General features: G+C 36.1%; 1 protein-coding gene across 1 annotated transcript; it reads left to right on the forward strand.

The window, feature by feature from the left end:
* On the forward strand, window positions 1–27,612 carry cnsta (consortin, connexin sorting protein a). Its single transcript, XM_059518584.1, has 11 exons — window positions 1–138; window positions 4,640–5,047; window positions 6,301–6,443; window positions 10,139–10,169; window positions 10,493–10,579; window positions 10,659–10,770; window positions 12,866–12,887; window positions 12,997–13,090; window positions 15,625–16,127; window positions 25,525–25,666; window positions 25,761–27,612. The coding sequence occupies exons 2-11, from the start codon at window positions 4,723–4,725 to the stop codon at window positions 25,967–25,969; spliced, it is 1,668 nt and encodes a 555-aa protein (XP_059374567.1). The 5' UTR covers window positions 1–138; window positions 4,640–4,722; the 3' UTR covers window positions 25,970–27,612.
* The last annotated feature ends 282 nt before the right edge of the window (window positions 27,613–27,894 follow it).

The following is a 27,894-nucleotide window of genomic DNA, read 5'->3' on the forward strand; positions in this document are numbered from 1 at the left end:
AAGCATCTGAAGTACCCGGATGAGTCACAGGAAGCACTAGATGTGCAGCAGAAACACAAACATACATCAGCCGACACAGTGAAGAGCGCGGTTGCCTGTTCATCCGATTTTAAACCACCTTTCATATCAATCGATTTAGTAAGTGTTGCCTCCTTTTTTTTTTAAACAATATCCGTGTATGAAAAACAAAATGAAACGTGCAGTTTGTTGAAATAACGGCTTAATGCACTTATGATGCTATGCATGTTAGCGCTTGAATTAATAACAGCTCTATCCGCATCACAGGCAGCTGATGTGATAAAAAACACTTCTGATGGCAGTTTAGACAAATGTGATGTAAGAAATTATGAAAGCGGGTCTCACAGAGCTTTAACCCTGTTTTTCAATATCAATGCGAGTGATATTTTGATACACGTAGAATCGTGTGTATATGTAGCTTATATACGATGATTGACACACTGTATTACATAATAACAACAACATCTGTTTGTCCAGCAGCAGAAGGATCTGTGTTTAACTCTCTTGGATTAAGCATAAATGCTGTGATAGAAAATAACATTTAAAAGTGAATGGGTACTTGAGCTGAAGAATGAGTGTCAAAACAGAATGACGAGTTTTGTCTGATTTGTTTTGCATCGTTGAGCGTGGGAAATGCATGTTATGCGAACGTAGTTTTCTTCTTGTTAAATAACTTTCTTTTGTGCTCTTATACAGGGCAATAGATCATGATTAGGCTAGGTAAGGAATGTCGTTTCAATGTATTGACTCACCATAGGTCACACAAACCCTCACAAAGGTCACATTTTGAGTTTTGTCAGCCTGCGCTTTTCTTGTATTATCATTCATTATTATTATTAAATAATAAACAGTAATATATAGAGTCACTTGGTCATTATCATGCAATAAACCATTTCAAGGTGATGCAGCATTACCCTGAACACCATTTCAGGAATGTGTTTTATAATAATGACAGTAGTCTTATTTTAAAAAAAATAGAATACACTCAGGAAAAAAAAGGTACAAAAGTTTCCTGTTTTATGTAATAATTTAAAATTGTATAGATTATGATGCTGTCCTTGTGTTTGTTATGTAAATAGCCCTGATGGAACAAGGCGTTACTTAAAAATAAAACAAAATTAAGTTATTCTTTTTCCTTTTCAAAAGGAACTAAAATGTACCATTTAGGTAATATTATATAAGGGGCCTACAATCAGGATTTTTGGAGCTGATCACAGGAAGCAATATCTTTCAATAGGATACTAATCTTTTTGAAGCCTTCTTTTTATCATGTAAATTTATTCATAGAGATGCTCGAATCAGGGTTTTTACAGGCATTCATTGAATACCTACTTTTGATTTATTTTTATTTTTTAAAGGGGGGTAATTTCCTCTCTTAGGTGACTCTTATGTGGGTTATTTTTTTATTTGAGGGATGGAGGGGGGCACTTTTTAGACATTTTTCATCTCACCTAAATGTTTGATCATGCAGTGCATTTTTGTTTTTTACAATGGGGCAATTGTTGCACAGTGGCTCACACACAACACAAGCCTGATTTCGTGAGCTGTATGTGAGGCGGTCTTATGTGTGTATGTGTGCATGAGTGGGCAAGTGACAATTCCTGTGTCAACTGTGCAGCGTGCAGCTCACTTATATTGCAGACGCGATGTGTTGATTTGAAGCCAGTTTATGTTTATGAGATCGGCCTTTATAGAGACCGCCATTCAGACTTCCCAAAGCACTCAGTAGCCGATCAATCAGAGCACACCTATTTATATGCACTCTTTAGGTGTAAATAAGGTACCGGCCCAGTGACAGAACTACAATCCCATGAAACACTGTGAAGGACATAATCAAAATAAAAACAATTTAGACATAAAACTATTGATTTAAATATATACTGTACTTTCTCATTTATGTGTAATGCAAAATATGCATACAAATATGTGTTTAATTCACAGAGCTTCAAGAGTGTGGATGGGTGCTAAATTGTTCTTTCGGAGTGATTTACTTGTGATTCTCTGATTGGTGGATATTTCTCTGCAGAATCATGGTTAATGTAGTTTTCACCAAGTAAAATGCTGTTAAAAAATAAATACGTTGGAAATAATGTGGACTGACAGCTTCAACAAAAGCAAATACCATTGATTAGCTCACAATAGGTCTGTCTTTAATTTATCATTCAAAATCCATTCCCTTATGGAGAAAATGAATGGTATTTTTTCATTCCGGAGCACGACTGCTGTGCTCAATTGCCATAACCAACCAATTAAAATCAGTTACTACATAGCGATAAACCATATTTCATTTTAGTATATTTAAATCTAAAATATTTAGGAAGGATTTTCAGTATTTCTTCTGGTTAAACTTTCAGTTTTAAGTCATAATAGAGGATTGATGTAACTTTCACACATGGTTTTGAAGAACGCTGTCTGTTCACACTTGCGTCTAGCTACTCCAGTCATGCTTGTTTTTCAGGATGAATAAACCCCTGAAACAGGCTTTAATGTTGTTAAAGGAGCTAATGAGAGAGTGCAGCTGTCTTTGATTATTAATGAGTCCTCTCTTAAAAGAAAGCGGATGAATGAACATGGCAGCTCGCATACACAAATTTCTGCTTGCCGTAATGTGACGGACCTCTTGTTATACTGGCTGTGCCCTTTAAAATGTGAACTATTAAACATAAAATTCTTCTGATAAAATTGTTTGATCTGTCACAAGGCCCAGCCAATGGCTATTTATTATCACTTCTAGTCACTAAGAACTGATAGAAAAGCCCCTTCTCGTTGATGTGGTCTGGTGTGTGTAGGTGGTCACACCGCAGGCACAGAGCCAATGGTCCCTGGCTCACTGAGTCACTATGTTGTCAGAAAAGCAAACGAACGCCTGAGGTCTGCTGTGAGTCGGTCCACACTTCTAGAGCCATCTAGAATCTACTGTATATAAAGAATGTAAGCCAATACAGTGATACTGTTTATGGTTTTTAGTCCATGTCTATTAGCTTTTAAGTCATCATATATGAGCTAGTATGCTTCTAAAAAGGGACTAAAATTATTGATGACTCATATTGCATTAGTTTGAGGGCAGCTCACAACATTAACTTGATCGAGAAAGGAAAAGAATTAGCCAGCGATATTTTAGTATTATTTACAGTTACTGTGTTTTGAATAAATGTACTAGCAAGTGAAAATAGTTTCAAAGGAAATTCTGTACCAATTATTTCAGTAGCATTTATTTCATTTTAATTTGATTTTATTAGTTTTAGTTTTTTTGTACATATGTTTTTCTTTCATTTATATATATATACATTTTTTTATTTTTTTTACACCTAGTATTTTTTCCAGCTTTCATTTAAAAGAAGTGATATTTAATAGTTTTAGTTTACAATAAGACTGGATTCAGCTCAGTTTGTTGTTTAATGGACATTGAACTGCCGTAAGCATTATCATCATGTGCAGTGACCTATAAGCATCGTAGTATTCATTCATTTATTCAAACTGAAGCTCCAGAATCCCCGTGAGCAGGTGAAAAACAAACAGCCAGTCTGCTTTAAGATCTGTAAGATGCTGTATGATATTGCATAAGCTCTGTCCTGAGACGGTGTGTTAATAAGTATGATGCTCTTCCTTCTAAAACAACCCAATGGGGACTATTATAGAAGCTCATGGTGTGTGAATTCACTATTCAGAGGAACCAAACAGTCTGAGAGAGAGAGAGCATATAGACTTCAGAGCATTTCTTACTTCAGTTTATTTACGGGAGACTAAAGGGACACAGGACAGCAGATTGGTGCTGACATCTGTGCATTAATATTTATTCTTAAGACCATGATATTTTAATCATTTTGCAATTGTACACTATTTTCTGTTGTATTGCTGTTTCTGTTTAGTTGTTGTTTCTGGGAGGGGGGGGGGGGTGCTGCTGTTTAGTCACAACCCAAATGTTTTTGTTTTTTTTAAAGACTGGGTAATTTGTTATGCATGTTTGTTTGAAAAACGTTGAAACCATTCAAACAATTTTCAGCGAATAAAAATTCATTTCAGTGATTTATTTGTTTCATCACTCAGATATGTTTACAGAAGTCATACTGTATGTTAAAGTTGAAAATTTTAAGTATTGTTATACTGGTAATTTAACATAATTTACAATCATTCTTCCTTTTATTTAGTAAGATAATCCCTGATTATTTCTACTATTACAGTATTTCACTTCTTATTGCATTAAACATTTTAAATGTAATTTAACCTTGGTCACAGTTCAGTGGTGCTTCTTTTAAAGTGAACATTTGGGAAAAAATAACTATTATGAACATTTTATAAATATAATTAAAACAAAATATATTTTTTAAATTTATTAACCAGTTTTTAAGTTCCTTTTTCAAATATTAATTCTAATGTTATTGTGTGAAATTATACCAAAACCTATTCTGCATTTGGCCTCTGATTAATACAGCTTTGAACAAATGCAAAACTAAACAGACAAATGGAGAAATCTCAAGTGTTTTGATTCATGCACTGCATTCAGCCAACTTGAAGTGGAATTATGGGTAAACTATTAGTCAGTTCTCTTAAAGGCCAGCGTGCTCTTTACTTTTCATGATGGCTCACGGCCTTTAATGTGTCCCTCTGATCTGCTCTCCAGCGGCCGGGCGGGAGCGCTGTTGATTGGCTGAGAGGCCTGCAGGGGTTCGAGTAGATCTTCATGCCCTCTGTCAGCGGGACCTCATGGACGATGGACAGTGGCAGAGCGATGGCCCAGTGAGGCGGGGAGGAGGAACTGACCCCGACCTCCTAAATGGCTCTGACTCCAGCTGCAGCCCGGACGAGAACCAGAACCGACTGGTGGAGGAAGCAGAGGAGGTCGAACAGGGGCCCCGAGGTGGACAGAGGCCCCTCCGACAGGATAACACTAACAACAACGGTGATGATGAAGATTATGATAGCTCCAAGGTGGAGGACGAGGAAGAGGTGGATAGAAACAGTGGTGCGTACTCTCCAGAGCTGGACGGACACATCCGAGACTCACCAACACCCAGCCCCAGTCCCACAGGTAACAGACAACTTACAGACCGCAGTTTGAAATACAACCTGATAATCCTCTGTGTGTGTGAATGTATGGCAATGGTTCTTGCACAAAAACAAATCAGCAGTTACACCGTGCAGGTTTTTTCAGTTAGATTCTAAAGATAATTTCTGAGGAAGAGCTTGTCATCTGCCAAAGATTGTGAAATCCATGCCACTGAATTGTTACAAGATATTCTGAGAATTAGGCTAGTAATAAATCAATCAGATATTGAGTATACCTATATATTCCATAAAGTGTTTTTAAATGCAAATCAAGAGGATTTTTTCTTCTTCTTTTAAATCGAACAGTGCTGTGCTAGAATGAATCAGATTTATGCTAAAAAATATTAAATGTGATCCATTCTATAGCTTGGTACACTTGGGGAGCAGTTTATGCATAAATAAAAATGACTAATATTGAATGTTTCTTGGACATTGAATGGTTTCTGTGGCACAGCCCAGTCCAAACGGTGTTATCCTGAATGACATGGACAGATTTATTTGTCATTCATCATTCGCTTGATCAGGCTGAGGGTGGAGCAGCGTTTCTATTGTCAGTCAGGATTCAGATACCCTGAGTAATAGTGCTAGACTTTTGTTTCTGTTGAGCGAGTGACTGCATCTCATTGTTGTCGTGCAACTTTCAGACAGGTTTGATTGGCATGAATAATAAGGGCCAACAACTAGAGCGATATCTGTTGATGTACAAACACTGGGTGTAACCTCAATTCAATTTTTGGAGCATTTAGGTGCCTACTATATATACTACATGCGTCTTGGATAACCACATCAGGGTTATTATTACCGTTAACTAACACTATTAAAAACAGTTTTGTTAATTGAAATAAACTGAAATATGATAAAATATAAGTATTAGATAGATAAGCTAAAAGAAAATTAGAAATGTTCCCATCTCAACAAAACGAAATCAGTGGAAGCAAGCAATTAAATAGTAAGTAAATAAATAAATGGAAAATACCTAAAAAATAAACCCAGAATACAATCAAAATTATTAAACCTAAACAGTAATATGTCAAAAACATATAAAAAGTAAACTCAAATTAAGATGAAAACTTAAAATATAAAAATAAATATTCAAAATATTAAAAACTAAAAGTGTATAAACCATACTAAACACCGAACCACATAAATGTAAGTCTATTGGTAATAGTTAGTGTTACTGTAGCACATTTTCAGTGTCAACACTTATCAAAGAGGATGTCATATTTGTGTTTTCAGTGTCAGAGGGGCTCGTGAGCCCTGAAGGGACACCTCACGGCGATGCTGGATCACCCCTGGGCTTCGCGCGCTCCCTGGTGGCATCTCTCCAGGAGCTGGGGGCTCAGGGAGACCACCCTTTTCTGCCACAGTGCCTCCATCAGGTCTCGTACTGCTGTTCTACATCCTCTCCTCTGTGTGTGTGTGTGTGTGTGTGTGTGTGTCTCATTGCTCAAAATGAGTGTTAAATTAAACATTCTTAAATGTGAGAGATGAACAACTGCTAACTGCTGAATTTTCAGCATCATTACTTCAGTCCCCAATGTCACATGTTCCTTCAGAAATCATTCTAATATGATGATTTTATATTTGAGAAAAAATGTGTTGCTGAGTAATTGTAGTAAAAACAAAAACAAAAAAACTTTTGAACAAAGCACTGAAAACTTGCAGCTTGACATATTGAACAGGCTAAACTTCTGACCTTTAAACCAAATATTCAGTCAGTTTTGACAAAGCTCTTATATTTACTGGGCCAGGGGGCATCTGCAGCTTGTTTACTGCCAGTAGATGGTGCAAACCTCTGATTACTCCACTTTAATGTATGAGCCAGAACATCAGATGGATTTTCCTGTGCTCTTCCACATGGTTCATTAATAAGCTTGTGTTAGTCTGTTGTTGCTGTTGGCCGCTGCTGATAACATTGACTGATTGCAGCACATGAAGAATCTGATAGGAAGCAGAATAACTAGCACCTTAAATGGTAAAGCTCTATTAAATGTTTATTTGAGCTTGACCTTATTCAACGTGTTTTATTTGAACATCTTTCCTCAGATGCTCAGCTGGTTTAGTTTCATCCTGAGGAGAGATGGAGCTGCTCTTATTTATTCCCCTGGGCATTTAGTTCTTATGAGAGGTTTTAAATGGAGCAAATCTTTGATAACTGGATTTTCTTTTCACTTCTTACGTGCACTGTGAATACCAATAAAAAACTCAAAGCTGCTTTCTCAGATCACCCGGACCATTTATTGATAGTAAGCGGGAAAAGTAGGTCATTCAGACATATCATGTAAACGTATGATCTCCCATGTGTGTGTGTGTGTGTGTGTGTGTGTGTGTGTATATATATATATATATATATATATATATATATATATATATATATATATATATATATATATATATATATATATATATATATATATATATATATATATATATATATAAATATAAATATAAATATAAATATAAATTATGGAAGATCTAAGCGTCCATGCATTATTATTATTATAAATTATTACAACTTAATTTTCTCGTGATCTCGACATAATGAAAGTTGTTTTCTCATTATCACAACTTTATCAACTCTCTTTATGACGAGGTCACGAGAAAATTAAATCGTTATAACAATAATACAAGAAGGGAAAAAAACAATGCATGGCCACTTAGACCTTCCATGTATACATATATAGATGACCTACATTGACCGAATATATGCTTCCATATATATATATTCCATATTCTGACCTTTAAACCAAATATTCAGTCAGTTTTGACAAAGCGGGGAAGTCGTGGCCTAATGGTTAGCGAGTCGGACTCCCAATCGAAAGGTTGTGAGTTCGAGTCCCGGGCCGGCAGGAATTGTGGGTGGGGGGAGTGCATATACAGTTCTCTCTCCACCCTCAATACCACGACTTAGGTGCCCTTGAGCAAGGCATCGAACCCCCAACTGCTCCCCGGGCACCGCAGCATAAATGGCTGCCCACTGCTCTGGGTGTGTGCTCACAGTGTGTGTGTGTGTGTGTTCACTGCTCTGTGTGTGTGCATTTCGGATGGGTTAAATGCAGAGCACAAATTCTGAGTATGGGTCACCATACTTGGCTGAATGTCACCTCACTTTTTTTTTTTTCACTCACTAAAAAAAAATTTTTTATTTTTCATTTTAGTTTAGTAATTTGGTTGTGCTTTTCTCGTTTTATTTCCAATTACAGTACTTCAACTTATTTCAGTCTTCCTATCAGATGCATCATGTGTTGCTATCCGTTAGGGGTGTAACGGTACGTGTATTCGTACCGGACCATTTCGGTACAGGGCTTTCGGTACGGTGTACGTGTGTACAGAATGACCGACTGCAGTATTTTGTGTGCGGAACATAGGTACATTTTCGTGTTTCCAAACGAACATATTAAGTGGCGGAAGTCTCCGCGTTCAGCGCAAATCCCGCCCTGCAGCTGATTCTAAGGCCGGTGACACACTGGCTGCGTGGCGTGCGTTTCTGCTGCGTGTCAGTTGTGTGATGGCTGCTACCGTAGGTGACATAGAGGGAGACCGCCGACAGACCAGGATCTTGTCTTCACGACAACAATATCTATACTTCATGTTGAGCATAAATATAAAGCCTAGTGATAAAGGATACCATCAACAGTATTGACGGCAAAATAGACTGTGTTTGACAGGTGTAATATGCCAGTGTGTCACCGGCCTGAGGTTTTCAAAAGGCATCACGCGAGTGTGAACATCACTACAACTAGGAAAAAAACTATTTTAATTCAAACGCAGCTCCCGTCGGCATTTAAACAGACCTTTGCTCTTAATTCCGATCTGTCCAACGCAATAATCTGAGCAGGTCTAAAAACTGAAACTGTTGATGCTGCACTTTACACTTTGGAAAAGTTATATATATATTTTAAATATGAGCAGGCCTAGAAGCTGGGATTGGTAATGCTGCACTGTAATCATAGTTATTTATTTATATGTTTCATTATATTTTATTATATGATATTGGTTTGAGACAGAGTATTTTATTTAGTGGAGAACTTTGCAGCAGTATTTTATTTCTTATTCTTTTTTTATTTTATATATATTTTATTAAAAAGTATTTAAAAAAAGTGTAAACAAATTGTTCAAAAAAAAGTTTATAGTAATAAACAACCTGCAGTTTAATGTTTGCATTTCTTTCGCTTAATGTACCGAAAATGAACCGAACCATGATTTTAAAACCGAGGTACGTACCGAACCGTGATTTTTGCGTACTATTGCACCCCTACTATCCGTATGTTATCCACATGTGCCAACAGACTAACACAAGCTAACTAATGAACAATAACAACAAAAAAAGTTTTAAATAGACTCAAATAATTTCAGAATCAAAACGAAGAAGAAAAACAATGTGTAGGATATCAGTGCTGAAAAACACTACAAAAGTATAGAATATGGGTCTCGTATTTATGTAGATCTCTTGGTCCTGAGCAGCCTCATAAAGATAAGTTGGATGAGGAATGAAAGAGAGCTCAGATTTATGCAGAAAGAAATCAAGTGTTGTAAAGAAAGAAAGGTCAGGAGGTTTTACTGCCACCCACTCAGTGAGACATCTCTCATGTTGTACTGAGTTGACTGCACTGTACTGATTTTCACCCTGTCTGTCGGCGACTTTACCCTGCAACACGTCTGAAGAGAGCTGATGTCAGGAGTTTTACTCCATGAGAATGGATCTTTGCAATAATGTACATGCAGGTTTTGTAGAATAATTGCTGTGTAAGGTGAACTGACCTGTTTATCAAGTATAAAACATCTGTTAAATAAAGTCCTTATGCAGCGTGTTTTAGGTGTTGCATCATCTGTATATTTATGGGTTGCACTTTATAATAACTGCCATTAGGTCATTAACAATTATGTTTAACTGATCAGTATAGATTCATATACGATACTTAAATCACTTTTTAAATGTACATGAATTAATGACATGTATTATATAATGCATATTACATTATGATTTAGAGTTATTGTACAGTGTCACCTAATGATGATTTTCATTGTGTTATGTACTGCATAATAACTCCAGGCTAAACTCTCTTCTTTACAGATTGCAGAGTCATATATGCGTGAGGAGGACTGTATCCTTAATATTATTGTTTTCTCAATTCTATTAAAATGTAGAGCTCCGTGTAACGGAACAGCCTTTGGTGTTGTATTGACGCTTGTTCCATTATAGCTCCTATTTTATACCCCATTGTTTTTGTTATTGTAACCAAATTGGGATGCCTGCAATGTTTATGGATCTAGAGCTGTTTATTGTATTACATTCAGTGCATTACTGCTACCATCTTATATGATAGTGTTTCACTGTTGCATTCTTTATTTTGGGTGTTGTAAAGTGCATTGGTGCTCTGGGGTTTTCCTCTTCCTGTATATTTTCCTCAACCAGAGCGTTTTCCAGACGAGAGAGCAGTCGGGTTCATACAGTTAGAGAGACTCTATCACGAACGTCTGCTGTTCAACCTCACCGCTCTACAGCAGCAGTGGGGTAAGTGGATTCTGGTAAAGCGTTACCCTAGAGCTGGTTCTTGACAGAAAACCTTTTAACCTCATCTTTCTGTGATCAGAGAGGAGATGGAGTTTGGTTGGCCAGTGTCAGGACGGTCGGGAAGACAGAGACAGTGACCTGGATGTTGAACACCTGGAGAAACTGAGACACATCTGCAGAACGCACAGACAGTGAGTACACACAGCACATGAACGCTACATTAGTTCTGCCACTCAGATCAGGACAACTTTACTCATTTTACTGCACGCTTCTTTAGTTCAGCTACACAGATCAGGTCAACACGATTTTATTGTATTTTTCATATTTTAAATTCACCTTTTTATTCAGAATTATTATTTTTTAGCACTTTGCAACAAGTTTGCCACACAGATTAGGTCAACAAAATCTAATTTTATTTTATATATTTACTTGTTTATATATATATTAGGGCTGTAGCTATCGAATATTTTAGTAATCGAGTATTCTACCAAAAACGCCATCGATTAATCGAGTAATCGGATAAAATGTGTTTTTGCTTAATTAAAGTGCAATATTAATTATGCAAGAGAAAATAAGACTCCTGGGTCTCTTAAAATGAACAACTAAGTTTCCTGTTTTAGAAAAAAAATATTTTTATTTTTTAAATGCATAGAATGCAATGCATACATCAAAAATAAACATTTAATTATTACCCATTGTTTCTCTGTCTGTACTTGTACTGTGAACAATGACAATAAAGCTGACAGATGAATTAAGTGCATTTAAGTGCCATTCAGTTGGGGTTTTAAATAAAGCATTTTCTGAGATGCACATTAAACATTAAACACATAAAACATTAATTTAATTTATCTTTTAATTATTGAAAATTAAGCAAACTTAACTTTTTGGTACTAAACCGCAATAACTAAACTAACGGGTCGACTAGCTAATTTTGACGGGTCGACGTACCTTTACAGTTCTGTGTATGTGATGTGATGCTAGTTTTACTCAAATCAAACGGTCAAATATGAAGGCATTTTAGTCCTTCATAGTCAAATTCTCATGAAGTGACTGTCAGAGCAGTTCTGGAAATGTTGTTCATGTGTTCACGTCCTTATTTAGTGAGACATAGTGATGTGTCGTTCGTGAACGAATCGTTCTTTTTGAATGAATCTTTTAGGTGAACGAATCGTTCTCGTTCACGCAATCCACTGACTCATATTTCTCGTTCACTGAAGTTCCTCCCTCCACAGCATCGCGGCGCTATTAGCAGCGCATGCGCAGCTCGGTGAACCGGGTAGCTCTGTGAACTGTTTCATCCTGTCAAAGAGTTACTCAACCTCGAGCCAATAGCCTTTGAGTATGAGATGTGACGAAGCATGTGATTTGTTGAATGTAGTGAACTAATACGCCCTTCACTGAACGAGTTCGAGAGATCTTCTCGTTCGTGAATGACATGACTGAACTGGCACACATGTCATTCGTGAATGAGTTGAATGAACGGATACATGTCATTCGTGAATGAAATGAACTGGTACATACCTGTAGCTTATATATACATATCTGTATGTATGTATATATATCTATATCAATTTATCTTATTGCTCTTTACATTAGGTCAGCCACACATATCAGGTCAACAGTATTTTATTTTTATTTTTTTAATTTACTTTTTTAAATCATTATTTTATTTTATGGCACACTACAATTGATCAACACTATTTGATTTATTTTTTATTGTATGCAAAATTAGTTTAGCGGCAGCCATACATTTCGCATCAACACATTCTTTATAATATATATTCTCCTAGATCAGGAGTCCTACGGAGTTTGATCTCTGTAAAAATATGTTAGCAGTGCTGTAAATGGAGTACATGTAAATGTTTAACCTTTCGAGCCACTACACAATTTAAGTACGGGGTAAAAGCTGTGTCTTTCTGTCCCGTTCGTCCGGGCCAGACACTTTCACCGACAGCCACACCTGAGCTTCTCTCTTTCCCCTTCTAAATTTAGCTTGTCTGTGTCTCCTTTCTGCGCTCTGGCTGCAGTTTGCAGTCCTGTTATGGTTTAAGCAAATGGCCCGTTGCTGTGCTTTCAGCAATTGGAGACAAACGCTAGAGTTTCAGTATGGGAAATGTGCCGCGCTAATATTAGATTCCCGCTGAGCAGAGCAACCTTAGATTTGAGTCCCCTTTTATGCACATCGTCCCGCTACGAGAGAGATGGAGCAAGGAAAAAAAAATACAGATACTACAGCTCCTTAAGATGATTTTGACTGACACTTCACTGTTTCTCGTCTTTTTTCAGACCTGCATGGAGCGCTGAGAAGGTAAGACGCCTCTTTGATGTTTACCTTTGTCTGTACGATAAGAGAGAGAAAATAATCCATGTTTAAAAACCAGAGGGTGAAAGTCGTTGTCGTCTGTGTGCGTTCATAGTGTGAGCTGTCCAAAGTGCAAAGGAACAGTGTGATCAGAGAAACACAGGGAGGAGAGCAAAGCCTGAACACGCAAGAGCTTTCATGCAGCTCAGGTGAGTTTTTTCTCCAATGACAGGCCAGATCACCTGATATAGACCAACAACTGCAGAAAAACACATCACCTTAGACTTGATACTTTATCTGTTCTAGATATATTTATTAGAGCTTTTTATTTCAATTTAACAGGCTAAGTATTATTAACAATGGAGGAATCTTCCTACCATCTGATAAATTTCAATAATGTGATGTGTGTATTTATGTATGTATTTATTCAGTGTGAAATAACACCGGCCTGCATCATGTTTACTGAAGGAAATCCAATACTTGTTTCTTACTAATTTTGGGGTGCCGATTCCAAAAATAGTCCCTGTTTTGCAATTTAACAATTTCTCACAAACTGCTTCAAAGACATGATTCCTGGTTTCCTCTGAGCCTGTATTCAATTCCCAGCTGATTTTCATACGATTCATTATAATTTAGTTGATATTATTTTATGCTTAATCCTGATTTCAACTTTTACCACTCAGGAGTGAGTGAGTGAGTTCAATGATACATTTTGAAAACTTAATTTTGGCATTGAAACTTTTGGCATTTCAGTGCTTTTGTATATATATTTGTAATATTTTAATATCTTAATTTATAATGTTAATGTTAAATAATTGCATTGAATAGTGCCAAATAAAACTACTTAACATTTATCATGAATGTAAATAGTTTTAATTTTATAACATTTTAATTTTATCTTTTAATATGAGTTGTTTACACCTAGTTTACAGTCTGTTTAGATTTAACCCTACAGCTTCCATTTGAGAACATTCTTTTATCTGTGGACGAGGCAAACCCCATGTCCCCTAATTCAAGTGCGCACACACACACACACACACACACACACACACACAGACAGAGTTAGAGTTCCCTCCTGTCCCTCCAGATCATGCCTTATTGATGAGAGACTCTTTTCTAGCTCTCACAGCTGATGTGGTGCTGGGGTATGTTACCTGAACACAGTGTTACTTGCATTGAGTTCCCTGACCCGGTTTCACTTTTACACACCAGGCATGGCAGCACACACATGCATACACATTTTCTCACTCTTGCAAAATCCGCTGTCAAGCCACCTGTTCTGGAGCGTGTCCGGGACTCCTGCAGCAGCTGCATCTCACCCTGTGCCGTTAACCTCCTAGACACAAGTTAAAGATTGATTGCATTCACTCGAACTGCTTGTTCATGCAAAATTCTGATCCAAACGTTCATCATAATATCATGCCCTCTGTAAGACATCAAGGTGCCTTTGAGCTGGTTTGAATGCTTATTAATTTATCAGAAAGTCATTCTAAAGATAAGAAACTTTTTGTTAGGCATACACTGAGAAAGAATGTTTAGGCCAATACAAATTATATAAATGTATTTATAGCTATAATTGTAATGTTATGGCTTTAAATTATAAAATGGCCTATATTATAAAAGGTCATTTGGCCTGTTAAAAATAAATCAACTTATTTAAAAAATTATATCTAGAATAAACATGAAACAGGTGGAATCAGGAATATTAGCAAATTTTAAAATATGATTCCCAGGCTGGCAAAAAGTGAGTTGTTAATAAAATTGATTGACTGATTTTTCTACCAAAATTTAAATCCATTAATTTACATAAAATATATAATTAGATGCATTAATTTATCTAATTTTATGTTATCTAATTCTATAATTTATCTAATTATGTTTCTCCCTTGTATTTTATTAATTTAATTTTTTTATTTACTTATATTTAAGTTATTCAATATGAATTTGTTTTAATTTAATTTTTTTGTTAACAATAAGTAATTTTAAATAAAGTCTATTTTATTATATTTAATTTAATTACTTTAACTTTCATTACATGAGACTAAAATGTTGGGGGAATTGTTGTATTGTTAATAAAAACTCAATTAAAATTTGTATTGTAAATTTAAACGTGTGTGTGTGTGTGTGTGTATATATATATACACACACAAACACACAAATATTAATAGCAGTATTCACAATTCTAGTAATTATATTACAACTATTAAACCTTTAATACTTAATAATAAAATAGTAAAATTGTGTTATTTTATATGAAACATTTTATTAAAGTTAAATATTAAACATTATAAATTGAACATTAAAATTAAGATATTTTTATTTTCTTGATTTTACTTTAAATGTGGGAGAAACTTTTCCTTTATTTAAACTAAAAAAAAAAAAAAAAAATATATATATATATATATATATATATATATATATATATATATATATATATATATATATATATAAATTTTATTATTTTATGTAAACCTTAATTTTATTTTTTATATTAACTTTCAATAGTACGTTAATAAAACTGCTAAATAACCATGTATTTCTAAGATGATAACTGGGCGCCACTTGCTAAATTAAATATAGTAAAGTGACAATATGGAATGTTTTGTTTGAAGTGTTTCACAGATTATTTTAACAAAAAGCAGGCAGTGTATAGTACAGTACATTCTGTGCAGTGTTCTAGTATTCCATTTGGAACCTTTGATTCCCATGAATAAACTGTCTCCTCTCTTTCCATCTAAAACAGGGAAGGTTATGGAGGATCAGAGTACATGTGAGGCACAACAGGAAGTCATCCAGCCTGACAATTGTAGCAGCGCTGCCCAACAATCCCACCAGAGCGAACACAAACATGACCCCTCCCCCTCCACATTCAGCTCCTCCTCTCCACCCTGTGAGGATACAGGAGCAGAAGAGAAGAGCGTGAGTGTGGCAGCTTCCCACAGGGAAGTCTCACCAGAGCCCGAGTCACCAATGGACGCGGCTCAAACCTACAATGCGGAGGCCCAGCCGCCTCAGACAGACACTTATGGCCCCAGAGTGGTGATGGATGGAACGGGGGACACTGTGGATACGGGGCAGGATGTGGTGGAGCCCGTCCCACACACTAAGCAGGTTTCTGTGGAGCAGGAAGTTCCAGAGATGACACTAGAGTTGGAGCTAGAGGAGAGTGGGAATGGAGTGGAGTCACTGGATATTCTGAATGTGTCCGTGCTGGATGACATGGCCAAACGCATACAGGTGGAAGAGGTGGGCCACAGATTTGCATTCAATTTAGTTCTGATTCATATGACAGAGTCTTATTTGTTGTTTGGTGCTTGGCAAGGCTTTGTTTTGAGAATTTGTTTGATTTCTAGTAATATTAGATTTTTAAGGTAAGTCTCTTAAAGGTGGCATAAAATGCAAAAATCACTTATAAGGTGTTTGAAAACCGTTGTGTGGCCAGTTTGAGTAGTTTGAGATAAAACTTCATATACACAGCCTGGGGACATCAGAGAACAAATTTGTATCAATGCATTCTATGGCACTTTTAAGCACTTTGCTAAGCTTTTCCTGATTCTAAGATAGGTAACCCTTAATATAATGCATATATTGTGAGTAATATGCAAATTTGGCAGATATTTTAAAGCGAAGTGTCTCTCTACACCATTAGCATCACCTAATTTAATCATCAGAAGAAGAATCTATAAATGGCTTACTTAAAGATACAATCATTCCACGCTCCTTAGCGTCATTGTCATTGCCATTGTTAGTGTTTTGGTAGTGCGCCCTCTAGTGGCAGGTCCAACAACCTGTACCTTTAAATGTCTGTATTATAAGTTGGGATAAGAAAAAAAGTGTATTAACCATAAACTGTATAAAAACATGGACGTAGTGTCCGTGACGTCACCCGTAGACTCCTGAAGAGAGCTTTTGAAGCCTAAAGTGTGCAGAGCGAGCCGTCGCCATCTTGGCAGCGCGTCACTGCGCGACTCTGCCGGACAATCAAAAATGGGCAAAAAGGCGGGAGCTAGTTGCTGAAGCCACACCCACCTAGCACGACGGCAGTGTCAGCAGCGGCAATCCACCTGTCACTCAAGTGGCTACTCCCTTAATTATGCAGAACTTTAAGTCTTAATATAATTTAAACGGATGAGTTATAAAAAAATTCACCCCCCTCACAGTTGTCATTAAGGGCAAAATTAGCTATTTAGACCAAAATCATTTTTTGAACCAGGCTGTAAACATGTTTTTTCCTGCTGTAAAGTTGGGCATTTTAACACTGGGAGTCTATGGGATTGACTCTCTTTTGCAGCCAGCCTCAAGCGGCCAGTCGATGAATTGCAGTTTTAGTCACTTCCTTATTGGCCTCACGAGAGAGAGCGGGAGGTTGGCGCTCGGTATTAACACACATCTTAATAACTTAATTCCCTTTTTCAAGATTTACAAGATGCTAGCATCACAATGATATCATCCGGTGAGGTCATAGTGATGTCATCTCGCACAGGAAACCCTTATCATCTCTTTTACTGCAGTGTTGTAACTGACTCACAGGAATATTCTAGGTTCAATACAATGCAATAATGTTTTCTGAGACAGATGGAATAGATTTCAAACATTATGTAATATTACCAATCCTTAGGGTTGGGTATCGTTTGAATTTTATTGATTTCTATTCCGATTATATAAAAAATATATCCAATATATAAAAAAAATTAAGTCAAACATTTAGATGTCAAACATTTTTACAAAGCATTCTGTTGCAGCTGAATAACATGAGCAAAATCAGCAGCCTACAAAACACTGCAAGAGGAATTTTGCCTGTGCTTAAAAAAAAAATACCATAGCAAAAACAAATAAATGTATATACATTTAAAATATTAAAGTGTTAAAGACGAGTAAACAGTAAGTAATAAGATAGGAACAAACAAATCAATTAGCAATATCATAAATAAATACAACTAAACTAAATTTCAGGTACAGAAACTGTAATTAAAAGTTTAAAAACACTGCATAGTTTTCTTTTTATAAATAAAGATTAATCAATTAAAGTTATTAAATATATTCAGTCAAGATCAGTGAATGATTTTCTTTTGTTCTTTGATTAACATTAATGACGGGCAGCGCGTTTATTAGGCTGTTGTCTCTTTAAGCAAAAATACTGAACATGTGTGTTCTGATCTCATCTGTTTACATTCACTTAAGATAAAAACGGTTGTGTTTACGATGATATACTGATGTAGTTTTCTGTATATTGGTCGACAAATATGAAAGAAGTCCGTTTGACTCGGTACAACCTTTTCTACAGTGTAAATACACAGAACAGTCCGAGAACGGACACAAACCGGGAACCCGCAGCGTGCGCGCCGTCCGATGCCTTCTGTGCACGCGCTTGCGCTTCATGTGCGCTGCACACAAACAAGGCGCAAATTCTTTCCATTCCTGCACTCAATCATTTTTAATCAAATTGAATTGCAAACGCAGGAATCGTTAAGCAGAATCGAAATGCACGCGTCTTATCGAATACCCGGTTCTTGGAAATTAGGAACCGGTTCTAAAATGGAACGGTTTATGATACCCATCCCTACTAATCCTTATTTTAACCCTGGTAACTTTCACATGTTAAAGGGATAGTTCACTCTCAAATTAAATTTTGATATGTTTTAGCTTACCTCAAGGACATCCAAGATGTAAGTTTCTTTGTTTCCTCAGTATTTCCCATTTTGATATTTTTAGGCCCAACCGTTCTTGTCTGTGCCTCACATAATGGATGTCTATGGTCACCACCTCAAAGAGCATGCACAGAGGAGTCAAAATTAAACAATTCCCCATCATAAGTACACATTGATGACCTAATACACGAAACGAGCGGTTTGTGTAAGAAAACGAACAGTATTTATATCGTTTTTATCTCTTGTACACAACCACGTCCAACTGATCTGAGTTCGCGAGTGCTTCCCGATGTGACGTGCGCGCACGCTCTGGCTTATTAGTCTGCGCAAGTGCGAAAGCGCCGGAAGCGATCTCTCGCGCGTGTACATCACTCATTGTTTACCACACGCTATGCCACCAATCTGCACTGTCTGAAATATAATGCAGTAATTGTAATAAATTAATGTTTATAATGCACCCTATAATCGTTGCGTTTATAAAAAAAATACAACACATTACTCACTCTATTGACAGCGTGCCATTGGGTCCCTCTGGCTTTGGACGTCGACACCAGTTTATACGTGGCAAACTAAACACAACGTGCAAAACGCTGGGTCTCAACAGCGGAGAAAACTCAGGATCTTCAGTCAGGCAGGTGTGTGATGCGATACTGTTAATGTCCTCGTCGTCGTCTTGTTGTTGTTCCATTCGTGACAACATATGCTCTCCACTTCTGTTGGCATCTCACAACACTTGCTACTAAAACACCACCAATTTTGAAGAGATCTCTGTCTCTGAGGCTTGAAGACGTGCTGCTGCAGCGGATCACTCCTGAGTACTTGGTCTGTGTATTCTGTTTCAAATAAATATGGTTGTGAAAATAATTCAACGTTGTCTATGGATATATTGAAATCATCTTCCATTACAATTTCCAGTACGTCTAAATATGTTTAGATCTTCACAGTGAAAGGTAATACTTCCGAAATCTGTGTCAACCATAGGCAGTAAGTGTAAACAATGAGTGATGTACACGCGCGAGAGATCGCTTCCGGCGCTTTCGCGCTTGCGCAGACTAATAAGCCAGAGCGCGTGCGCACGTCACATCGGGAAGCAATCACGCACTCAGATCAGTTGGACGTGGTTGTGTACAAGAGGTAAAAACGATATAAATACTGTTCGTTTTCTTACACAAACCGCTCGTTTCATGTATTAGGTCATCAATGTGTACTTACGATGGGGAATTGTTTAATTTTGACTCCTCTGTGCATGCTCTTTGAGGTGGTGACCATAGACCTCCATTATGTGAGTGACAGACAAGAACGGTTGGACCTAAAAATATCAAAATGGGAAATACTGAGGAAACAGAGAAACCTACATCTTGGATGTCCTTGAGGTAAGCTAAAACATACCAAAATTGAATTTGAGAGTGAACTATCCCTTTAAGATTACCAAAAAGAATAACTCTAGCTTAAAAATGTCATTATTCCATTTCTTAGCGGAGGGATCTTGATTTCATGACTAGTGTTTAGTGAGGCATCTTGTGTAAGTTTGTGCTGTCAATATAAAACTACCAAATTCAAATTAATTTGTGACATTATAAATGTCTTTACTCTGTTTTGATGTATTGCATCTTTGCAGAAAAAAAAGTACAAATATCGTAAAAAAAAAAAAAAAAAAAAAAAGGTAAGGCACATGTTGTTCCAAACCTGTGTATATTCTGAACCGTGTTGGGGTCCCATTGTGTGGAACGGAAATTATTATTATTATTGTTCAAAAAATCTTTTTCAGTATGCCAAAACAGAAGTTGCATGAGAGTTGTGACTCCACAATATTGGCAATTTTGACCTTCGGCCTGTACAGTCTGTAGAGCTAGTTAAAATGGTTTGACTTTTGAACATTTGTCTGTGCAATCCCTTTTCTTGTAAATGTCAAAAACATACTGTGAAAACATGGTGTATGTGAAGACTAAGTTGTGCTCAGTAGGACCAAATTTTAATGCTTTTTAACCAGACATAACCTACTGCCCTGGAAAACCAAAATCAAAAGATGTTTGTATTATAGAGTGCAATATTCAAATGCTCATTATTTATTGGTTCATTCATTTGTAGTAGACTCAATTGCCCAGAACATATTCAGCACTGCCACAATATGATATACCATGTTCTCTACAGCACTGTCGAGATCCGTTAAGATATTTAGGCATACAGTAAATTTAAGTATATTCAAAGTTTAGAGTCTGTGATTTTTTTTTTAAATGTTTTTTGAAAAAGAAGTCGTACCAAGGCTGCATTTATTTGATCAAAACTGTACAAAACTGAGTGAGTGAGTGAGTGAGTGAAATTACCAAATTACAAATCAAATTATCTAACCTATTGGACTGAAACAACAGAAAAACAAAGTAAACTTGAATGTTATTTGGCCCTAAACAGAGATTACACAACTGCAGAATAGCGGAGTACAGTGAAAGACTGTATAGTCAGAGTATGACTGCTCAGTCTGTACCTCGTCATTTGTCTTAATTTAGAGACAGGCAGATATCGACACCACTGGCTGCCCAGAGACAGCCGCATCTGCTCTTACTGTAATCATGGGGAAGTGGAGACAAAGCAACACTTCCTCAGCAGCTTCCCTAACTATCAAGACATTAGAAAGACATTTTATCACAAATTTGAAGTACTTTGCCCTGACTTCAAAATGTTAAACAAGAAAACACTACTTCAATATATATAAGGTGAAAAACAAGACTGAATCTTACTAGCGGCACGATACATTGATGCCTGTCATAAAAAGAGGGAGAAGTCAACAAAACAGTGATGCGCCTACACTCTCACACACACACACACACCACTGAATTTTAAATTGTTCATAGAATAATAAAAATATATATATTTTAATTATATATACACATGCATGTATTTTATTTGTATTATTTATTATATATATATACCGTATTTTCCGGACTATAAGTCACACTTTTTTTCATAGTTTGGCTGGTCCTGCGACTTATAGTCAGGTGCGACTTATTTATCAAGATTAATTTGACATGAACCGTGAGAAATGAACCAAGAGAAAGCATTACCTTCTACAGCCGCGAGAGGGCGCTCTATGCTTCTCAGTGCTCCTGTAGTCTATCACTGATGACATAGAGCGCCCTCTCGCGGCTGTAGACGTTAATGTTTTCTCTTGGTTCTAAACAAATGCGACTTATAGTCCAGTGCGATTTATATATTTTTTTCCTCATCATGACGTATTTTTGGACAGATGTGACTTATACTTAGGTGAGACTTATAGTCCAAAAAATACGGTTGACCAATATATATATATATATATATATATATATATATATATATATATATATATATATATATACACATATCTGTTTTAGATTCAATGTAATCACTATGCTTTTGCAATAGATTGTAACAATTGTCATGCCAATAAAGCAAATATTTAACTGAATTAAAAAAGAGTGAGTTGAGTGAGAGAGAGTTAGTGAGTGTGAGTGAGTTGGCTGAGTGTGAAAGTGAGAGAGAGTTAGTGAGTGTGAGAGTGAGAGAGTGAGTGTGAGAGTGAGTTGAGTTTGAGAGTGAGAGAAAGTGAGTGTGTAAGTGAGTTGAGTGTGAGAGTGAGAGTGAGTGTGAGAGTGAGTTGAGTTTGAGAGTGAGAGAGTTAGTGAGTGTGAGAGAGTTAGTGAGAGAGAGTTAGTGAGTGTGAGAGTGAGAGCTAGTGAGAGAGAGTTAGTGAGTGTGAGAGTGAGAGAGTGAGTGTGAGAGTGAGTTGAGTTTGAGAGTGAGAGAAAGTGAGTGTGTAAGTGAGTTGAGTGTGAGAGTGAGAGTGAGAGAGTTAGTGAGTGTGAGAGAGTTAGTGAGAGAGAGTTAGTGAGTGTGAGAGTGAGAGCTAGTGAGAGAGAGTTAGTGAGTGTGAGAGTGAGTTGAGTGTGAGAGTGAGAGTTGGTGAGTGAGAGTTAGTGAGAGTGAGAGTTAGTGAGTTTGAGAGTGAGTTTGAGAGTGAGTTGAGAGTGAGTTGAGAGTGAGGTGAAGGTGAGAGTGAGTTGAGAGAGCGAGCGAGTGAGATAGCGTGAGTGAGAGAGCGAGCGAGTGAGATAGTGTGAGTGAGAGCGAGTGAGTGTGAGATGGTGAGAATGAGTGCGTGTGAGAGCGAGTGAGTGCGAGTGTGTGTGAAGAGTGAGTGAGTAAGTGTGAGGGAGTGAGTGTGAGAGTGACTGAGTGAGAGAGAGCGAGTGCGTATGTGTCTCAAAAATGTCAAACAATATCAGTCTACGGCTAATTAAAATGATGATTTAGGGTATCAGTCCATTGACCAAGCAGATCAATTAGCTTTAATTACAAGTATCTCTGCTGTAATGAGGCAGCAGTGGAAGCAAATTTATTCAGAAGCTCTACTGCTGAGCCAATGTTTTTTTTTTTTTCAATGTGTACATAATCATGTCTTCCATGTCTGGTCAGAGATGGCGTTATTACAGCCTTTTATGGCTAATAATGCTGAATGACCATAGAGAGAGTAAACATTACCCGACTGACTTTAAGTCCACACTCATCAAACGTGGTGTTTTTCTGTATAAGAGCGTCATCAGAGGGCATTTGAGGAGCTGGAAACTTTCATCAGCAGTGATAAGCATGTGTTATTTTTGGGCTGTCATTTGTATTATTTTTGGGCTGATTCCTGACTGTTAATGGCCCACTTCATGATCGGCTCACCACATTGTGGTATGTTTGGAAGCCTAATTACTCAAGTGTCATGTACTTAAGCGATTAATGCATCTGTTTTTTATCCTATTAATTTGTCACACTGCTTATGTGCTTTGTACTTCCTAAAAAAAAGTTATTTTATTATAGATTTAAAGCAAAACAGAGTTTAACATCTAACCCTTAAGTGGACTGTTTTGCTGTTGCTGGTTTTCAGGAACACATTGAAACATATATTTCCTCAAATAAAATTAGAAACAATTACCTCACCAACCTCCACTTCATGTTATATCAATGTATTTAAGCCTTTTAATGAAACCGTTCCATTGCTAAAATCTGATTAGAGATGTACATAGTTTATTTGACACGCTCTGCACCTAACAACACTCTTAACCAGGGTAACAACATATCTTCATGTGCCTTATTGCTTTAGTAGTTTTATTTTGGACATTTTATAGTGTTTAGTTATACAGTGAGGTCTGCTCTCCTGCTTTTAAAATCTCTGTGGAATCAAGGCTTTCTACAGGTTTTAAAAAATGTTTGGCTTTGGTCTATTCTGATAAATGTAACTGAGATGGAGTAAAAATAGAGAACTATAATTGAAGTGCTCGAAACATTTGTTTTCACTGAAACAGATCTTGCCGAATATGGAAGCTCTCAGGATGAAATGAGTGGACACCAAGAGTGTTGTTTTTTTATTGAAAAATAATCCTGTTAAAATGACTCTTAAGATCACAAACTAATGGTGTCAATGTAATTATTCCTCTCTTATGATTTTAAGTGAATTTCTTTCCTTTATTGCTTACTTATTGACTCTACCTTTTTTATTTTTAAGTAATTTTGTTATGTGTTTTTATAAATGTTATTAGTTTATATATATATCTAGCATTAACTTTATTTTTATTTACTTTAGCTTACACTTTTCATTTCATTCTATCCATTTCTTATATTTAAGTTTTCATTCATTGATATTTTATTTCAGCTTATTTCAATTCAAAAACGATTTTTAATTGTTTTACTTAAAGTTAACAATAACAACACTATGCAGCCTCACTCATGTCATTAATATTCAGATTTATTCATGGGAGTGAGTATTGATTGGTCAGAGGGCCGCAGGTCTTCAGAATGTCCACTCATTCTCTATGCTCAGGTCTTTAGTAGTTTGACCTCTCTGTGACCTTTTCCATTCCTTGGTTGCTGGTGATGTAATGCGACTGACTCTTTCCTGACTGTCTCCAATACATTTATTCTCATGCACATAATTTATGACAATGCTTACTCAAGATAATACAAATTTATTATGAGCTATCTTGTGTATACAGTTTTGTATTTTTAAACAGAAGCACTTTGGAATTATTTTGTTTATTTTAAATAATGTATTCTGATAATGTATGGTTCTGAAATTAGAATTTTTTATTTTTCTGTATTTAGCAACAAAAACGTCCCTATTTTTACAGATTTACACTGGTATTATTTTAGTATTGATACTATTATAGTTTTTGTTAATCTTTTGAATTAGACTTTATTTTCTGCTTTCAACTGAATTTTAGTAAAAAAAAATAGTATTTTTTTTTTTAGCTTTTTCTTGTTTTTTAATATTTATGTATAATTTGTCAGTTTTACATGCTTCCTTGGCAACTAGCTGGAATCAAGTAAGTTTTAGCTTTATGTATTTTATTTCAGTTGACCGTTATTTTAAAGTAACAAATGTTTTTTCAGGGTTATTATTTTAGAATCAGTTAACAACAATTAACCTGATTTACAAAACTAAGCACGCTAAAATATTCTCTTCTCATGTACATATTAACAAATAAATATGAAATCTTAAATAGAAATATTAAAATGTAAAAATTCTAAATGCTACATTTGCATGTAGGATTAGTTTTTATATTTATTTTAATAGTTATTTATAATGTAGCAAATATTAAATGAATAAAATTAAAAAAGCATTTTTTAAATGGTCTGAAAGTTGAAAATAATTGAAGAGCTTTTTTGTTAAATTCCACAAAATTTAATAAAACACTACTTTACGTACTGAAGCTTATATACAGGCCGCCGAATCATAAACGGCCTTGTTCTTTAATATTTAAAAGCAATAGATTCCCATTTTTGTAGCTAAATCTTACAAGGTTTACTATGTCTTCACCACTAGAATGTTATTTAAACTGATGCATCACCTGCCACCTCAGCTCATAATGACATCTAGTGGGTAAAGTGTGTCAGTGCAAAGCACTTCCTCATTTTTTGGGAGACATTATGAGCTTATGAATCCAGTGATCTATCTCAGTAACCTGCCCGCTGTCTTTCAGATCACTCCAGCTGCTGGTCTTGTGTCTATCTTGAAGAGAAAAGTCTCTCTGGAAGGAGCTAACAACTCTGTCCCTGCCACCGCTAAACCGGTCTCTAAACGAAAGGTCCGTTTCCAAGAGCCCGACGAGGGCCTGGACCACGGTAAGAACCGCTGTTGTATTCTGCAAACTCATTTTTGCAGTATTCACACATTGACCCACGTTCTGATTCTGATTTGCTTATACCCAATATGCAGATGATGTGGGCGGAGACTCCTGGCTGCTCCTCCTCTTGTTGTGCTTGGCTACCGTGGTGATCAGTGTGGGCGGGACTGCGCTCTACTGCACTTTCGGAGATGCCCAGTCCAGTGTGTGCACAGACTTTTCCCATAACATGGACTTCTACATAGGACAGATGCAGAGGGGCATGGATGAGCTCAAACACTGGCTGTCCCCGAGCTCATAGCAGGACAGGACGACTCATTTTCATCTCCATTTCTGTAACCTCCAAGATCTTTAATGCTGAGATATCCTCATTCAAAGACCTTTGCTGGCTCACCCTGTCACGAATGATGCCTACACGGGTCCTCAATGTGACGTCCCAGCCCCTGGAAGGCACAGCAAACCTCTTTGGCCAGTTTTTGACTCAAGTAGCCCACTGTTTACTGCCGTCAACTGAACCTCATATGACTTCATTTTTAAAGTCTTAAATTTAAAATCTTAATATCACTTGGTTGACAGAGTTTTGTCTTTTATTTATTCGAAAATTGAATGACCTTCTTGGTACTGAAGATATAATAATGGACATAATCATCTGTAGCCTGGACGTAGCATTATCCTGTGGTGGGTTCGGACTTATGGAAAGATGTTTATAGGGACAGGAAAGCAAAACATGTATATTGAGTAACAATAGATATAGATATATAGATACAGTCAGCAGAGGCAAATCTCGGTTATCATAGTTACCAATGTATTAATATAGGAAGATAAAAATTATTTTTCAGAAGAATCCACAACATTGTGATCATTATTAAAAAATGAAATCACTGTAGATTCAGATTCTGTACATAAAGTTAACAGTGTTTTGTACCATCCATCAGATTGAATTTACTTTATTTTGTTATTAATGTAATTATTATTACTATTAATGATTATCATTACTAATAAAAAATGAAGACCGTGATTTTATGACATAAATATCTAAACTTGTAATTTTAAAGTACAAATTCTATGTAGGAAAAAATATATAAGTTCAGATATTTATTAGTGTGTCTCTATTACATTTTTATATTTTAAAAAAAATTCTATTAAATAGCCTATTTCATTTTCCCCATAGAAATGAATTGGTAACTATGCTAACCATGATTTGTTTTGCCCTCCAGTATGTAACTATTTAGCAATGGGAGGTTTTTAAGACGAAATTGGTTCTAGAACAAGAATGTCATATGATATGAATATAATTTGCTCAGGCATGTCTCTTGTTAATTATCTTAACAGTTATTGTAATCATGGTGTTCAAATCCATTTTTTTTTTTTTGTTATAACATGGCCTCCAGTGTTAAATAAGTCGGTTATTTTTGGTTATTGTCATAAGTGCATCCTGTGTTTATTCTACAGAATCTGTGTCTTGACATCTTTTCTGTTTCCTTTTGAAGCAGTCTTTCTTTGGTAATGTCAACATAAGTCTGCAGTAAATGAAGTTAAATGAACATGTAGATTTAACACATAGATGTCAGTTTGCTGAGCTCAGCTCAAGTGCATGGACGTACTTGGCGAGAACTGTAAATGTTTTTCGGTTCTCTGTTTTCTATTTTGTATGTTGTCTGGCTGGTTCAGATGACAGTTAAATGTCTTTATTGTGTGATTTTTCAGTATTTATTTAATGCAAAGTCTTTTAGAATCATATGTTCTGGTGCATGCACTCTCTTTTACTGTCTGTACAGAGACAAATTGAACTTATATTTGTTTAACATCCTTTTGATTGTGTATATATCATGTTATGATTGCTGTATTTCCTAATTGTATGATTCAGATTTGTTTAGTTATTGTCTCCAAATGCAGTGAGATGTCTGACCAAAACCAGCTGGTGAATAAATCTTATTGTTGGGACTGAGTAGCCTCTGTATTATTTTGATTGAAGTTCAGGGACTTGAAGTTTTAAAATAAAATAAAAAATATTCATTAAAATTATTTTTTTAATGACTATTTCTCTCAATTAATATCCTGGCAAAATGTCACATTACAGACCAAAATTGGTTATGAATTTATTAAATTATTTATCTACATAAAAGTCTGTACTAACAAGACACATGAATTAACAAAATATGACAATAATAATTATGTAATTAATGTTACATGTGTTAATAATGTTAATGTGCTATACATATATTA

Source organism: Carassius carassius, chromosome 31, assembly GCF_963082965.1.
Source record: "Carassius carassius chromosome 31, fCarCar2.1, whole genome shotgun sequence".
NCBI lineage: Eukaryota > Metazoa > Chordata > Actinopteri > Cypriniformes > Cyprinidae > Carassius > Carassius carassius.

Bases quoted from the DNA above. Each gene is read 5' to 3' on its own strand.
- cnsta (XM_059518584.1), top strand. From the start codon at position 4,723: ATGGACGATGGACAGTGGCAGAGCGATGGCCCAGTGAGGCGGGGAGGA. The intron at 16,128-25,524 runs GTGGGCCACAGA...GCTGTCTTTCAG, and splicing joins AACGCATACAGGTGGAAGAG to ATCACTCCAGCTGCTGGTCT. The intron at 25,667-25,760 runs GTAAGAACCGCT...CCCAATATGCAG, and splicing joins CGACGAGGGCCTGGACCACG to ATGATGTGGGCGGAGACTCC.